This window comes from Eubalaena glacialis, chromosome 17 (assembly GCF_028564815.1).
Source record: "Eubalaena glacialis isolate mEubGla1 chromosome 17, mEubGla1.1.hap2.+ XY, whole genome shotgun sequence".
NCBI classification, from domain to species: domain Eukaryota; kingdom Metazoa; phylum Chordata; class Mammalia; order Artiodactyla; family Balaenidae; genus Eubalaena; species Eubalaena glacialis.
The window spans coordinates 23084607-23102721 of record NC_083732.1 but is presented as its reverse complement, the minus strand read 5'-3'; the positions used below and the strand labels follow the sequence as shown (position 1 = coordinate 23102721).

At 37.4% G+C, this 18115-nt stretch overlaps 1 protein-coding gene and 1 long non-coding RNA gene across 3 annotated transcripts in view; one reads left to right on the top strand and one right to left on the bottom strand.

Moving 5' to 3' along the window:
* The first annotated feature begins 1362 nt into the window (after positions 1 to 1362).
* The window catches only part of IL7 (interleukin 7), a 49589-nt gene continuing 32836 nt past the window's right edge, over positions 1363 to 18115 (top strand). For both annotated transcript variants that reach the window (XM_061171372.1, XM_061171371.1), the window contains exons 1-2: positions 1363 to 2019; positions 7460 to 7593. In XM_061171372.1, the coding sequence (XP_061027355.1) occupies positions 2010 to 2019; positions 7460 to 7593 (144 nt within the window). In that variant the 5' untranslated portion in view covers positions 1363 to 2009. The remainder of the gene's footprint in view (positions 2020 to 7459; positions 7594 to 18115) is intronic.
* The window catches only part of LOC133076805 (uncharacterized), a 42928-nt gene continuing 27550 nt past the window's right edge, over positions 2738 to 18115 (bottom strand). The window contains exons 2-3 of the long non-coding RNA XR_009697617.1: positions 3760 to 3819; positions 2738 to 2856 (exon numbers count right to left, since the gene is read on the bottom strand). This is a non-coding gene — a long non-coding RNA (uncharacterized LOC133076805). The remainder of the gene's footprint in view (positions 2857 to 3759; positions 3820 to 18115) is intronic.

The following is an 18115-nucleotide window of genomic DNA, read 5'->3' as shown; positions in this document are numbered from 1 at the left end:
GTGCCAATTTTCATATAACAATAACAATGCCAAATGCTTTACGAATATTGTCTTCCGAGTGATTCTTCACGTTTGGGGTCAGAGTCCAGTGTGGAATTTACATCTCCTCTCCTGGAGCTCTGAATAATTTCCGCTCATGCTCCCCAAAAGTTCAGTTATGCACAAGCCCTTGTTCAACCAGGTTTTATGGTGATTGCATGAAAAAGGAAGATGGATTTCCTGTTGAGCAAGTTATTGGTGGATGATCTTTTATCTGTCCCTGAAAAGTTAAAAAAATAAAAAAAACCTGCAGGCTGTGTGCAATTACATACCTCAATGCTGTTGTCAGGGATTTTAAATAAATCAATAGCCAAGCTAGTTGTGTTTAGTTACAGCATTCATTTTTACCAGTTACTCCAGCCTCCTGTTTCTCTACTCCCCACCTCCAGGCTAGGTTCCATCTTCTTTTCCTCTTTTCTTTGTTCACACTATAGCAGAATCTGGAATGTTCACATGGCCAAGTTAACTGACCTGTTTGGGTCTCAATTCAGAATTCACAAACTCCAGAAACTTTCCCCAAGGTCCCCATACTGGGGCAAAGGCACATTCACATGATATGTGACCCTGTCTCTCTCCTGGCATCAATGTCTACATTGTTCACAGGACTTCTAACACAGGGGTTCCAAGTGCAGACTCTAGAGCTGGTTTACAGCAGGTTTGTGTCCCAACTCTGTTACTAACCAGCAGAGTGAATCTGGCAGATACTTAAGGAAGTCCCAGTTCCTACATCTGTGAAGTGCAGATAACAAAATTGTCTACCACATAGAAAATTTTGCTTGAGATGACATACATAAAAGACTTAGCACAATACTAGTGAAGAGCAAATGCTAGATAAATGATAATGCTATTTATTTATACATAATACTATTATCACTGTTATTACTTTACATTACCCACCTTCATTTAAGCAGGATTTCTGCAGAATATCAGAAATCAAACAAAAACAGAAAATACCTAAATAATTCAGACCTAGAAAAAAAAAATGAACTCTTCTGTAACAGACAGTCAAGATGGATAAGTTGATTTATTAGCCAATTCAGATAAATGCACACGAGGCAGTCATGGTTACCATCTATTGTCAGTCTCCACTTTCTCCACCTAATTTGGGCTTTGATTTTCAGGTCCAAAGATAGCACTTACCACATTAGGTGGACACACCGGGTTATTTTTCTTGGAGGTCTCACCTGGGCAGGTGCATGTACAAAAGACAGAGAGGAAGGAGACTAGAGAGGTTAGAGAGGCTGAGGGCGTGGCCCGTGGCCCTCTTAATCATTCTTTACTTCCTTTTTTTTTTTTTTTTTTTTAACAAGACGACTGACTCGGCGTCGTCCACCACCACATCCGCGGCAAGAGCTGCGACGCCTCCTCCCTGGCGTCCGCTTGCAATAGCCCAGTTTTCGCCCTACACCTTTGTGGCTTCTGTGGACACATTAGCAACCGATGCTTTTAGATCCTAGTCGCCCGCCTTTGGCAAGACGGCTTAGAGGTCATCTGGAAAGTCTTTGCCTCGAATCGCCCCGATTCAGAAGGCCAACTCATTCCTTGTGCGGTGCTTTGGGACTCCGCGCCCTCCTCTGGTCCTGGTCCAGGAAGCGCTAGGGGAGGACGCAGGTGACCAGGAGAAGGAGGCGTGCGGGGAGGAGAAGGTGCCCCAGTGATTAACTACTCAGAGATCGAACCTGCAGACCAAGCGCAAAGTAGAAACTGAAAGTACACTGTCGGCTGATCCTACGGAAGTTATGGGAAAGGCAAAGCGCAGAGCCGGGCGGTGGTGTGTGCCGCCCCCCTTGGGATGGATGAAACAGCAGGCGCGGCGTGGGTAGGAGGAACCAGCTGCAGAGACGGCCCTAGCCGGCACGGACTCCCGGCAACTCCGCGGAAGACCAGGGTCCTGGGAGTGACTATGGGCGGTGAGAGCTTGCTCCTGCTGCAGTTGCGGTCATCATGACCACGCCCGCCTCCCGCAGACCATGTTCCATGGTAAGCGCTCCTCTCCCGGGCGCATAAATTCGCGCGCCCGGCACGCCAGGGGACTCTGGGACATGCTGCGGGGCCCCGCGCTCAGGCGCGTCCGGGAACAGCCCGGCCTTGCACTTTGGACCTGCGGAGAGCCCTGGCTCTGCCCCTGGGCAGCCGGCAGCCTCACCCGAGTACTCTGGCCCATCGCCACTTGCACCTGGGGCTGCTGAGCCTGGCGGGCTGCGTGGGAGAAGCAGTCCCCGACGCCTGCTTTCTGTCCCGAGACCGGGCGCTGCAGCCTCCGAGCCGCTCAGCGGTGGCAGCCCGCGCCCAGGTCCCAATGCTCTCCGTCAGTCTCCCCTGGCCAGCGCTGCCCGCTGTCAACCCGGCGCCCAGCCCACCCTCCCCGGGCTCCTGGTCGCGCCACGGTACTCACAGGCGCCCTGGGATCGGCGAGGATCTGGGCTCTTGCAGCTCCAACTCCTTAGAGAAGCGAAAGCGAAGCTCCCACGGGACACGCTTTTAAACCTCAAGGGGACAGGTCTCTGGAAAACCCCGTTTTCCCTCATTGAGGCTGGGAGTTTCCAACCGGGGCTGTACCTTGTGTCTTTTGCTGGGAACCCAAGTGCTCGGGCTGGCACTGAGAAAGGCCAGTTTCGGGTTTTGGTTTCTTTCCTATAGGGGTACTCCTGGACGGAGGCAGGATTAACTGGCATAATTCTAAATTCTAGACCCTTGCCGAGATTTAATCTATTTTATTTGTGCGAAATACGGACTTAAAATGGACAAGGGCAGAGTTGAGGCGAGCTGGATTCCCGTTGGCAGCCATATGGCCAAGGTAAAGGGTCCAGAAGTTGACTGGAAGAAAAAAGGGGGAAAAGAGATGTGAGTGGAGAGGATCTGCTGAGGGAAATTCTACTGTTTTATAGTAAATACTTCCTTAAGCAAAAGGAGACGGGTGGGGGAGGGTGCCAGAACAGGCAGTAGATTGTTCTTGTGTTTGATGCCTGGTCTGTGCCCTTTCCTGGCGGCACCGTTAGATCAAAAGAGCCCTATCCCCACTCACAGGTATTAAAGCATCAAAAATTGACATAGTCAAGAAGTACCTGATCAGTAGCAAAGTAAAGGGGGGTGGGGAGCGGGTAGAAGATTTGTAATGGGCGTCCTCCAGAAGTTTAATATAGAATTAGAAATTAGGTATATCCCTGTTTTCCTTACAATGCCCATGGATCTCCTGCGATTGCTTTTTCCTGGGCCACTCCCAGTTCTAATCTTTCCATCACCTCTGATCTAGAGTGGAGAGGTAAAACAAGAAATGGAAGCTAAGGTGCCCATTATGAACAAGGAACCTCTATTTCCTGAAGTATATCTATACTAATCATGCATCATAAGTTATCAGCAACCAAAATATTAGAATTCTAAACTCCTAATAATAATAATTATGAGTGATTTTGATAATTTTTTTTTCCAGTAGATTTCACTAGAAGCTTAAGGATAGGGTTACTTTTTATCCTTTTACTTTGCCACTTCTTTTGGGAGTTGAAGTAGTTGAGGACCCACTATGTGGTCCTCAATTGTGCTACCTAGTTTCGATAATTTAATCATATTTGAGGACCCAAAAATGGAATAGTAATAAAAACAGAGAACTGAGAAAGATTAAAAAGCCTGAACAAGTATAAAGGAGGGTTACACAGGGTACCACATTAGTGTTGCAATACCTTAAGCAAAAATGGAAAATGTTATTTTGTAGGACCAACTTACATGTTGATGTCACACACGTGATGTGAGATTGCTTTTCTGGCCTCATCTCTGACACATAACCTAATGCAATAAAGCAAATAATCAGTGTCTTTTTTCCTGAAATAGGAGTACGTGATGCCGTGTTTCAGGAATTGGCCAAGGAAGCGCTGTAGTGAGGTTCATCTGGAGGAAGATGGACTTTTGTACATTTCCCTTGACTACACACATGCAGTTATTTTTATAGGAAGCAGTGCAGCTCAGTGGCTAAAAGCTTAGTTTCTAGACTCTTGGATTTGAATCATGCCTCTTACAAGACATATTTTATATGGGGAAAAATGTTTGGGCCCCAGATTCTCCATCTGCAAAAATGTTAGTGATTGGTAGTACTTATCTCAAGAAATGGTTATGGGATTAAATGAAATATTGTATGCAGTATTATAGGATGGCTTCAGAAATGTCTTTAACTGTTGTTTATCATGGGACTTGTGGATAGAATTTATAATCCAATCTTAACATGTTTGTGGAATGTATTAGAATTCTTTATGTGAGCATAATCACATTCATTTTTGTAAACTTAAAAAGCTGATTTTCATATAACATATGGTTATTGCCTACTGTTTATTAACTTTTTCTTTTTTACTCACTTACTTGTGCCAATTGTTCATATTAAAGCCAAGTCTTATATATTCAGATAATGTCTTTCATTCCATCCTAAATGTCTTTTGACCGTTTCTTTAAAATCCCAGTGAAAATAGGTCTATGTAATGTCTATAATAGACAATCAGTAAACACTGATTGGTCTTAAACACTAATGAAAGATTGGATTTGAAGGACTGTTGAAACTAATTTGTTCACGTTCACTTTGACCCCATAACTTAAGCATCTGAGGATTAAATGTATTATTTGGCTTAATTTAAAAACCAACAAGAATTTTTTTTAGACAGCCATCATTCTGGTCTAACCAAATTCCCTACTGAAAACAAATTCTCCAGTTTCAATCCCTTCCGGAAATCTGAAGAAAATTCCACAAGCTCAAGCTTGCCTTGCATTATTCTTTATGGTTTGTCTTTTTTGTAACCTAAGGGAAAGTTCAAGGTGGGGGGAAGGAATTGGTATCTATGTATAATCTAAAACAAAACAAAAATAAAAGCAGAGTCTTTTTCTATTGTGACAACAATGTCAAAAGCAGGCTCAAACTAGGCAATACTAATGTGTTACTGTCTATGTGGTGTGGAGAAAAGACTTCAATTGCAGACCAAACTGTAAGTCATTAATGAGAAAGCTGGGAACCTCTGAGATGTGGGTTTGAAGCCCTGGGTGTGTCTGCAACATTGTTGGTCAGGCAATTTCAAATCTAAAGAGTTATTGTATTTGGATGGCTAGGTAGATTCTTAGAATTAAGGTGCTTGAGAGTTGAAAGCGACATTAAGAGATCATTTAGTCTAAAGTGAAGCTTTTAAGAGGCTCTGTCCTTCAGTCAGTCACACAACTCATTGGCATACCAACACAAAACCCCACGTCTCCCTCTGTACTTTGCATTGCCCTAGTCTGGGGCTAGCCTATTTAACAACAAAGATGGCAACCAAAGACATGCTTTACAGATAAGGCAAATATTGTTTTAGAATTGAGAAACTAGTTACTCAAAAAAGACTGAATTTTCCACTAAGCCATCATTTGAAAGCATTGACAAAATGCCATCAAATGAATAAATGGGTCGATGTGAATTTTGGGAGCGCTAATTACTGAAATTTGGAGTGAAGAGGGCACAACAACTAGTGCTCATAGAAAATAAAACCACCTCCTTTATTAAAACATAAAATGTGGACCTTTGAAATGACGTTTATGTATAATAGTAAAAATGTCTCTTTTTCATTCTAATATTTAATTACTTTGTTATATTTCTTTTAAAGCTCATTTCAAGTTATATGCTGTATAAATTTTCCTCACCATCTACTCCTCGCAAACTGTCCCTGCTGGACATCTGTAAGATGACAGAGAAAGTAAAAAGTTTGGCTCTATGCAATCTATACAATCTATACAAAGCTAGGACTCAGTAAATAATTAGCAATTGATCATTGTTTGAGAATCTTCAGGATGAAGGAACTGTGGTAGAAGAAAGAGAGGTAGGGCTGTATAATAGTACATGGAAGTGGTTTTCATTCAGAAGATCAAAGTGATGACATGTTATCAGAAGATAATGGGCATTTCTGATCAAATCCTGGTGAAGCAACCAGCTCAGGTTAGGATCCAGACCTGGCACCTTACTATTTATATTTTATAAAAAGATGAAATAGCAGGTAGGACCCTTTTGATCCTTAGATAGTAAGTCTAAGGCACTGAACAGTGCTTGGTACATGACAGGTACTCAATTAAAGGTAACTAGCATCATCATCATTATTAATCTCCAAAGTGGATTCTTGCTCATCATGCATATAGAAATTTAGTGGCAGAGCTATGAATAGACTCCACATCTCATTTTGTTTCTCTTACCTTGTTAAGTGTCAGTGACATATGAAGATTAGATGTAGGATTCCTGTTTGTTCCCCTATCTGTTGCCCAGCCTACATTCTCTATTGTAAAAATATAGGTCACTAATGGCACATAATTTACTGGGGAGAGCTACTTATTTTTATACGACAGATAATGATGGAATAGATGAGAATGTTATGGGAAATTTTTGATATATTTGACAGTTTTTAGGTTGTTGTCACAATATTAGTTCCTTGGGTTCCAAGGAGTATTGTTTGTAATCTTAATCAGGAGAAGGCATACATGCGAAGTATCTTGCACTCAACAAGAACAGTTAAAGTTCACTGGGGAAAATCACAGGAAATATATTGTCAACAATATTCGAGGGTTTACAGAAACATGCAAACAAGACACTCCAGCAGGCTTATGAAGAAATAAAATCAGTCCCTATAAAACCAGATTTTAATGCCTCAGGGAATCACTGGCTTTCTATCAGTGTATTACTACTGCCCACAATGATACCATTTATAATTTCATTCCTTTTGATAAACAGTTGCCCTTAAATGAGAAAACTTATTTAAAAACAGATACAAATCATTAGTTAACAGGGTATGAATTTATTTATTGGGTTTTCCTAACATGTCAAGAAGCTAAACAGGGCTGTGTTTGAAGAGAATGTGGGTCTCTGGACATTTAGAAAAAGAAGATACTGAAAAGATAAGGAGTCTCATAATATAAATATCAACTTTGTCACAGTTCTGAGGAGGGTAAGCCTTCTAGGATCCATCATTAAAAAGAAAGAATATAATCACAGTGCCGTACCATGCAGATAAACTTCCTGCAATGTTGTTTCCAGGAAGCAGCTGGACACTTGAACAACCATCAAGTTTTACATAAATATACAATCACGTGCCATAGATCATAAAATTTCAAAAATGTATAATTGTTAACCTGTAGTTTACCTGTTTTTCTGTTGATGAAGCAAAGAGATTTTGCTGTCATCACACTTGTTCTGCACATTCCCAAAGACTTATATCTGAATAAAAAGTGAAAGAAACCTAGACTCTAAAATATTGTCTTTCTTTGGTAGTTATATAATATTGAACTTTAGAGTTCTTCCTACACTATGTAAAACCAAGATACATTTTAAAAATTATTAGAAATAAGTGGTCAGGCCAATTGAAATACCACCATCAAATGATATAATATGACTTATGGCATTTAGCTTATTCTTACTTACTGTTGAATTTAGTTTCTTTTAGGTATATCTTTGGAATTCCTCCCCTGATCCTTGTTCTGTTGCCAGTAGCATCATTTGATTGTGATATTGAAGGTAAAGACGGCGGAGCCTATCAGAATGTTCTAATGGTCAACATCAATGATTTGGTATGTGTTTGTTTTCCTCATGTTTTAACTCATTGGGAAAATTTGAAATATACTGTTGCTATGCAGTTTTTTATTCTAATATTTATTTATCTTCCTTGAAATAGGCTGCTAACAATATTTCTTTTTAAGTTGGCATTATTATATCCTGTAAAAAGAATTCTTTCCTAGACCTCAGACTCCCACAGCTGTCCTCCTCAATCCTAGTTCCCTTCACTACCAAAATTTTTCTGAACATAATTTAGCATAATTATCTGCATTTCCTCATCTCCCATTGATGGTCCCTGTAAAAACATATTAGGAGAAGGAAAATAACAGAATATAATGTTTAAAAATTATCATGAAAAAGTTGTATAGTTATTTTATTTTATCTGAAAGTGTGTACATGCATATCCTTAGGTATTTTTATACATATGTGTGTATATATAAAATTTGCTGGTTTTTTTTACTTACTATGGACTTTTTAAATAATAGCTCTTATTCTTTAGAGTAGTTTTAGGTTTACAGAAAAGTTGAGGAGAAAGTAGAGAATTCCCATATACCCACTTTCCTTCTACACAATTTCCCCTATTATTAACATCTGGCATTTGTGAGCTACATTAGTTACAATTGATGAACCAATATTGATACATTGTTATTAACTAAATTCCGTAGTTGACATTAGGGTTTACTTTTTGTGCTGCACAGTTCTATGGGTTTTGACAAATGCATAAGGTTGTGGATCCACCATTACAGTATAATACAGAACAGTTTCACTGCCCTTAAAAATTGCCTGTGCTCCACTGATTCATCCCTCCCTGCCTGCCTCTGAACCCATGGCAACCACTGATCTGTTATGGTCTCTGTGGTTAGCCTTTCTAGAATGTCATATAGTTGGAGTCATGCAGTATGTAGCTTTTTTAGACTGGATTCTTTCACTTAGCAACGTGTATTTAAGGTTCTTCCATGACTTTTTGTGGCTCGATGGCTCATTTCTTTTTATTTTTAAATAAAATTCCATTGAATGGATGTACTACAGTTTGTTTATCCATTCACTGATTAAAGGATATGTCTTGGTTGCTTCTAATTTTTGGCAGTCATGAATAAAGCTTCTATAAACATTCATGTGCAGGGTTTTGTGTGGACATACGTTTTCAACTCATTTGGATAAATTCCTAGGAGAATGGTTGCTGGATCATATGGTAAGACTATGTTTAGCTTTGTATTAAACTGCCATACTGTCTTCCAAAGTGTACCATTTTGCATTCTCACCAGCAATGAATGAGAACTCCTGACATTTGGTGTTGTCAGTGTTTTAAGTTCTAGCCATTCTAATAGGTGTGTCTTGGTACCTCATTGTAGTCTTAATTAGCAATTCCCTAATGTCATATGATGTTGAACATCTTTTCATATACCATTGCCATCTATATATCTTCTTTGGTGAGGTATCTGAACTCACATCTTACCTATCTTAACAATATTGAATCTTACTATCCATGATCATGGAATATCTTTCTATTTATTTAATTTTTTAATTTCTTTCATCAGAATTTTGTACTTTTCCTTGTGTTGATCTTGTTAGTATTTTGTTAGAGTTATATCTAAGTATTTTGTATTTTTGGTACTTTTGTAAACGGTGTTGTGTTTTGAATTTCAAATTCCAATTATTTATTGCAGGTATATAAGAGAGCAATTGACTTTTGTGTATTAACCTTGTATCCTGAAACCTTTCTATAATTGCTTTTTAGTTCCAGGAGGTGGTATTGTTGTTGTTGTTGGTTCTTTGGGATTTTCAACATAGACAAATAAGTCATCTACCAAAATTAATTTTTTTACAGTTTAAGAGCTGTATTAAAATAATGGGTTGTGTTGTTTTAACAGTGACCAGTACTTGAAACCCCAAATGACAAAGGAAAACCCTCTCAAATGTTCATAAGATGGGAGGAAATTGTCTAACCTTTCCCCTCCTTCCACTCTACTGTCTTCTCCGCATACTCATAGAGAAGCGGCATGACACCTTGGGAAATTCAATGTTATACCTCTTGGAGGGATATGGGAAACTCAAGATGACATGTATTGAACACTGTATCACAGAGAACTGCTGATTTTGTCCACTGACAAAAAAAAAAGTGCTCACTACATGGTAATTGCCCCCATTTTATATTTCATTAATTGGGGCATTTTTTTGCATTAAATTATGCTACTAAATTAATCATTTTGAGTTAAGATAATGTTTTTTACTTGTTACTTACTCTTATTACCTTCATTTCACAGAGGAAAAATCTGAGACCCAGGGCCACCCAGTTAAGTGACAGAGCCAAGATCTGAGCTTCTGCTGTTAACCAGCACACTCTCCTGCCTTCCAGTAGCAATCTCTCTGCCAGTTTATTCATTCAGCAAACATTTATGTGGAGCCTTTTATGTGCCAGTTATTATGGAAAACCCTTTTTTGTGCTGGGGTGGTGGAGGTGTGGCAGTAGACACAAAGGTGGACCAGATACAGACCCTTCTTTTAAGAAGCTTACGTTTGGTGATGGTTAAGTCTTGGTGTGAAGAATGCAAGTTGTAGCTTGAAAAGGAGTGGCTGCCATACTCTCATTTCAGACAGACTGGTTGTGAGTCAGATTTGGAAACAAAGAGATATAAACTGTGTTCTAGGAGGAGTTGAATAGATCAGCTTGACGCTAGGAGATAAACCATATTGTGGGATAGTGTGCTGATCTCCAGACTTTTTTAGACAGTACACCCTTTAGTAAAACTATCTTGAGCCTGCACTTCCAATACACATTAGCATTTATTTATATGTCATAGCATTTTCATAGTAATTTTGCACACATTAGTAATGATAAATACCAAATAATGAAAATTTACAGAAGATGAGGAAAAAATGTAGATAGAGTTCCTAAAAATTTTCCTCCCATACTTGCAGTGGATTGTCCATTGTGGACTCCACTTTGAAAAGACTGCTGACATAGTGGAAGACACAAGTGGATATATGTTATAACAAGATTGTCAGTGGTCTTGATGTGATGGTATTTAGACAACCAAAAGTCAATAGTGATTTGATCATAAAAGTAACAGTGAATTACAATGCAAATTTTGAGCATTTACTATGTGCAATGTGAGCCATTAAAAAATAAGATAGTCCTTGTTCTTCTATAATTTATGAGGATAAGGTATACACATGTCACTATAATATGAAATGATAATAGCAGTGCATTAGAAAACAGTTTCATACACATTATTTTATTTGAGCTTCATAATATCTCTGTGAGGTGATAATAATAATAACAACTAACACAGATTCAGGGTTTACTATGTGCCAGAACTGCTCTGACTACTTTCCATGTAATAATTATATAATTCTTATGATAATTCCATGTAATGAGGAAACTGAGACCTGGACCACATAGCTGGCAAGTGGCAAGGCTGGAATTCAAACCCAAGCAATCTGGTTCCAGAAAAAGCCCTCATTATTATGAGACAAAGCAGATAATAGCCCTGATTTTTTGTTTGTTTGGTTTTTTGTTTTTTGAGGGAAAACACAAGATAGTTATGATGATAACATAATGAAAGAAGAGTATCAGGGACACTAGATGGTGACTGAACTGGTTGAATTGTAGGAAAGGTGATGGAGAGCTGCACAGATGTTCTGAATACTGTTAAAATCATCCAGAGCAGGTCAATAAGGTAGAATTGAGTTGTAGAAGTAAGAAAATAGAAATGATGGGAACTATCACATAGAGTCTAAATAGGGCCCAGGGTAAGGGTGAGACTCATTTTTCTACCTAGATCAGAGGAAATGGGAGGTTCATAATAAATAACAAAGGTCCTTTTTCTATATGGTCTACTAAATAAGGAATTCAGATTCCTAGAACTGGGATGACTAGGTTAAATAGAATCAGCACTTTAAGCTTCTTAATACATATTACCAAATTATTTTCCAGAAAGGACCCATCAGTTTACAGTTCTTACAACAATATATGAGATCATCATTTTTGTCAGCAGTGAGTATTTTTATTTTTGATAATATCTGCCAGGGTAATGGAAAAATAACCTTTTGTTTTGATTTACATTTCTTTGACTGCTAGTGACATTGACTGTTTTTTTTCAACATGTATTCATCGTTTATGTTTTCTGTGTTTATTTTGCATTGAGCTAAAATTCAATGTACTCTCTAAAATGTACAATTTAGTGGCTTTTAGTATATTCACAAGCTGTGCAATCATCACCATTATCTACTTCCAGAACATTTTCATCACCTCAAAGAGTGATAAAACCATTTGCTATAGCTTTCCATTCCTCATCACCAGACCCTGGTAGCTACTAATCTACTTTCTGTTTCTATGGATCTGCCTTTTCTAGGTGATTCATACAAATGGAATCATACCATATAGAGCCTTTTATACTGGACTTCTTTCACTGAGTGTAATGTTTTCAAGATTCACCCATATTATAGCATGAATCAGTACCTCATTTCTTCTTATAGATCAATAATCTGTTGAATGGATATACCACATTTCTGTTTATCCATTCATCAATTGAATGGATAAGTTGTTTCCACTCTTTAGTTATTACAAGTAATGCTTCTTCAAATGTTAGTTGTACAAGTTTTTGTGGAATACTCTTTGATATACACCTACAAGTGGAATTGCTGGGTCACATGGTAACTCTATTTTTAACTTTTGAGGAAATGCCAAACTATTTTCAAAGTGACTGCACCATTTTACACTAACACCATCAGCGTATGAGGGTTCCAATTCCCCCGTATCCTCACCGAAACTTGTTGTCTGACTTTTTTACTCTAGTCATCCTAGTGGGTGTGAAGTGGTATCTCACTTTTCCTTTCATTTATATTTCCCTGATGACTGATGATGTCAAGCATCTTTTCAATATTGACCATTCTTACTGGCCATTTGTGTATCTTCTTTGAAGAAAATTTTTTTTTTCAAATACATTGCTCACTTTTAAATTGGGTCATCTTTTTATTGTTTGGTTGTGAGAGTTTTTTATATATTCTGGATACTAGACCTTTATCAGATGTACAATTTGCAAATATTTTTTCCCATTCTCTGTGTTTCTTTTTACTTTCGTTATGGTGTCCTTTAAAGCACAAAAGTTGATTTTGATGAAGTCCAATTTATTTATTCTTTCTTTTTTTGGTAACGCTTTTGGTGTCATATTTAAGAAACTATTGCCTATTCCAAGGTCACAAAGATTTACACTTACATTTTTTCTAAGAGTTTTATAGCTTTAGTTCATATTTAGGTCTTTGATCTATTTTTAGTTAATCTTTGTACGTGATATGAGATAGGGGTCCAAGTTCATTTTTTTCCAGTTGTTCCTGCACCTTTTGTTGAAAAGACTGTTTCCCGCCATTGAATTGTCTTGGCGCCTTTATTGAAAATCAATTGTACCAAAATGTATGTGTATATTTTTAGATTTCCAATTCCATTCCACTGTCTATATGCCCATCCTTTTGTCAGTACCACACAGTCTTGATCACTGTAGCTCAGTAGTTAGTTTTAAAATTGGAAGTGTGATTCTTCCAACTATGTCCTTTTTTAAGATTGTTTTGGCTCTTATGGTTCCTCATCACTTATATTAAATCAATTGTTGATATTTATTCTACTTAGGGATTCTGTTGTTAAAAAGCTTTAGAATTTAAATGCAGTGCAAAACTCTGGTGATGCCATTCCTCTGTGCAATAATTATACCACATAACTCCACACACCTGTAATCATGGCAGAGTCAGTGGCATGGACAGAGGCAATGACAGTGGACAAGGTGGAGACCAGCTTAAGGATATCTTCTCCCTTATAGCCCTCAAGATCCTTTGCCATTCTCTTATTGGCTTTTATTGATATTCCCATCATTTGGTTGGAGCTCATTATATATTAAGTATGATAACTTTATGACTGTCATATTTGATGAAAACATTTTCCAGTTTATCATTTACATTTTATCTTGTTTTTTTGATATACAGATTTTATTTTATGTAGCCACATCTATAAAATAGAATTACATATAAAATAGGGCACAATGTAGGCATCAGAATGGGAGCTGCCATTTCCCTTTTTAGGGAGGAGGTCAGTCAAGACTTCATAGAACACATGAATTTTTTTTGTCTTGACTTCTTTTTCAAAGACAACTTTTTAGAGCAGTTTTAGGTTTACAACAAAATTGAGAGAAAGGTACATATTTCTTATGTACCCATGCTCCCACGCATGCATAGCCACCCCTATTATCAACATCACTTACTTTTTTATGTAGTACATATTTTATGAAGGATGCACCTACATTGACTTATCATAATCACCTAAAGTCCACAGTTTTCCCTTAGGGTTCACTCTTGTATTGTACATTCTATGGATTTGGAGAAAGTGTAATGGCATATATCCATCATTGTATTGTAATATCATACAGAGTATTTTCACTTCTCTAAAAGTCCTTTTATGCTCTGCGTATTTATCTTTCCATTCCCCCCAACCTCTGGCAACCACTGATCTTTATATTGTCTCATTGTTTTGCCTTTTCCAGCTTTATGCCTCCTTTTCCAATCTGTATACCTTTTATTTCCTTGCCTTATTGCATTAACAAGGACATATTGCATTAGCAAGTACTTCCAGTACAGTTTTGAAAAGGAGTGGTGTGAGGGGATATCCTTGCTTTCTACCTGATCTTAGTGGGAAAACTTCGAGTTCCTCACCATTAAGTAAGACGTTAGCTGTAGTTTTTTTGCATAGTCTTTATCAAGGTGAGGAAGTCCCTTCTTTTCCTAGTTTGTTGAGAGTTTATTTTCATGAATGGGTGTTAGATTTTGTCAAATGCTTTTTCTGTATCAAATGATAAGATCATGTGATTTTTTAAAAAGAAACTATGTTGATGTGGTGGATTAAATTAATTGATTTTCCAATGTTGAATCAGCCTTGCATGCTATGAATAAATCCCCTTTGGTTTTGGTGTATAATTCTTTTTGTATTTTACTGGATTGGATATGCTAATATTTTATTGAGGATTTTTACATCTATGTTGATGAGAGATATTGGCCTGTAGCTTTCTTTTCTTGTCATGTCTTAATCTGATTTTGCTATTAAAGTAATGGTAGCCTCATAGAGTGAGTTAGAAAGTGTTCCCTCTACTTCTATCCTCTGAAAGAGATTGTAGAAATTTGGTCTAATTTCTTTCTTAAATGTTTGTTAGAATTCACCAGTGAACCCATCTGGACTTGGTGCTTTCTGTTTTGGAAGGTTATTAATTACTGATTCAATTTCTTCAATAGATATAGGCCTATTCAGATCATCTATTTCTTCTTGTGAATTTTGGTCACAAATAATTCTTGAATCTTAAAATGCATGTAGGTTTTGCCAAATGGAGCAGAACAGGGTTGGGGGGCTCCCCCAGGAAGGGGATAGATCACCTTGCAAATGAATGTAAATACGAAAGCAACTGCATGGTGTGGTTGGGTTATAGGATACAAGAAGAGAACCAAATCCTCAGAGGAAGCCTGGACCACTGAGTGCTGGGCCTATTATACAAAGGAGTTTGGATTTTTTATCTAAGCACTAGGAAGTCACTGAGGAATTTGGAGGGGAATAAAAGGCACTGAATATAACCACCACAAGAATAGAAATCTTTGTTCTTTGTGTTCACTGCTGTACCCTGCAGGGTTAGAAGTCTCAATAAATATTTGATGAATGAATGAAGAATGAAATAACATCATCAGATTTTTATCTTATAACTGTTTTCTGGCAGCCATGTAGATAATTTGTGGGTTAGGATGGAAAGCAAGGAGACAGTGGGAAACAACTTCAGTGATTTAGGTGTAAGTCATTGATGGTTGTAGACTAAGGCAGTGATTCATAACTTTAGGGTCTTTCAGATGAACTGAAAGCCTTGTTAAAACACAAATTTCTGGCCCTACTCCCAGAGACTCCTATTTTTGAGGAATTTTGGCGATCTGGGAATTCCACTGGATAACTTCACGTATGTCCTTGATGCATATGGAAAGAATTCATAAACTTAAAGGAAAAATTAGAATAGTACGCTGATTTTAATCTGATACCTAAATTCTATTGCATCAAATCTGCAAAGCCATATATTACGCTCTGGGGGTATCAGCTGCTATGAGGTTTCTTTGTTTTTTCCAGTATTTAGCTCAACCACAGTAAGAAAAGCTACACAATAAATTCAATTAGCCATTATTTTAAAGTTATCCATTTTATTTTAGAATCCATGATTAAACATCTATTTTAAGGAGAACTAAAGCAATCTTTTGCAGCATGGAAAAATATATTTTCATTGATAGCCTTGATTAGATTTCTTTTCAGTGAAATAGCATTGCAGTGCAGTGTGAAGGACACTGAGTGAAGGATCAGAAGACCTAATTTGTTACTAGCTTTGTTATTAGCAAGCACTGTGATCTTGGATAGCTCATTTAACCTCTTTGGTACTTTTCAATCCCCTACAAAATGTGAAAATTGAATTATCTCTGGGGTCTATCGTAGTGCTCAAATTTTTTGAGACAGGGAAAAAAAATCATGTTTTATTTTCTTCTTCCTCTTCCTCCCTTCCTTCATTACTGGCCTTAAATCGATTATTTTCCTCCTTTTATAAATATTTATCAATCTTCTACTATGTGGAATGCTCTGTGTCAAACATTATGCCTCTAAGTTAATAATAATAATAATAAAAATTAATAATAAGCTATCTGTTGCCAATAGATATATAATTAAGGACTGGAGTGAAATTTATTCAAAAATAATTATCTTATAAAGCAACAAATAAACCATATTTGTAGAAGAAAAGACTATTCTTTCCCCCATTGATTAGTCCTAGCACTTTGTCAAAAATCAATCAGTTAACTGTAGATGTATGGGTTTATTTCTAGACTCTTCAATTCTATTCCATTCATATACATATTTATCCTGTACCAGTACCAGAGTTTTATTATCATTGCTTTGGATTAAATTTTGAAAGCAGAAAGTGTGAATCCTTCTGGTTTGTTCTTTTTCAAGATTGTTTTGGCTGTTTCAGTCCCTTGCAATTCCATAAGACTTTTAGAATCATCTCTTTAATTTCTCAGAAGTAGTCAGCTGGGATTCTGCTAAGGATTTTGTTGCCCCTATAGATCAATTCGATGGGTATTGTCTTTTTAACAATGCATAACAATGCTTCTTATCCATGAATATAGGATGTTTTCCCATTTATTTAGATCTTCTTTAATTTCTTTCAACAATGTTTTGTAGTTTCCAGACTGTAAGCTTTGAACTTATTTTGTTAAATTTATTCCTAAATATTTTATGTGGCTCTGATGCTATTGCAAATAGGATTGTTCTCTTAATTTCATTTTAAAATTGTCTGTGATTCTTAACTCTGTACTCCTTGTATACTTACCTAAGTCTGTGTCTTAGTTCCCCATACAAGTCTATAAGTATCTTAAGGACAGTTTACATCTGATTCATCTTTGTGTCCCACAGAATGCTCAGCACAATACGATGCACGTTGTAGTTTTTCATGTAAATAATCATATGAATTGTGATAATGTATAATAAATAACTTATGAATTGTAAATTGACACCATAAGTTGATGGAAACCCAGAACTTGTTTCAAATAGGCTAAGAAGTCTTTTTTTGTTGAACATCTGTTTGTTTAGGAATTTGTTATGAATCAAATGTCAGGTACTTTTCTGATATCCAATATGAGCTAGTTTCAGATGTTATACAACATTATTTTATCCATAAAAAATCGTTTTGCCTAAATATGACTCATATGATTGAATGATGTAACTCTTAGTCACCAGAACAGAGTCTGGTAAAAATAATAAAGGCTGCTAAAGATGGCCAAATACTTTCTAGGAATGACACAGCCTAATTTCAGGCATATAAAGGGCTGTCCTTTAAGTTATTAAATTATAAAATCTAATGACTAATAGGTTATAATTGGCTTTTATCATTTCTAATATCTTTAATTCTGTCTCTATCTCTATTCCAGGGGCCCTCACAGATTTAAATTCCATACATAGCTCTCAAATACCCTCAAGTCTATACCTCTTTTGTGAACTTTAAAACCATTCACGTCAAATACCAATTAGAAATCTCTACCCAGATGTATGTGGCACAATGGAAGACTGATTATCATCACTTTTAGCCTGGTCCTCCTTCTACATTCTCTGTCTTAGGGAACAACATTTGCCCAATCATTTAGTCATCAAAGCCTGGACTCACTCTTTTTTTTTTTTTTTTTTTTAATAATAATGCTTTTTGCATTGTTTTAACTTTGGGTTTATTTATTTATTTATTTACTTTTGGCTGTGTTGGGTCTTCGTTTCTGTGCGAGGGCTTTCTCTAGTTGCTGCAAGCGGGGGCCACTCTTCATCGCGGTGCGTGGGCCTCTCACTATCGCGGCCTCTCTTGTTGCGGAGCACAGGCTCCAGACGTGCAGGCTCAGTAATTGTGGCTCACGGGCCTAGATGCTCCGCGGCATGTGGGATCTTCCCAGACCAGGGCTCGAACCCGTGTCCCCTGCATTGGCAGGCAGATTCTC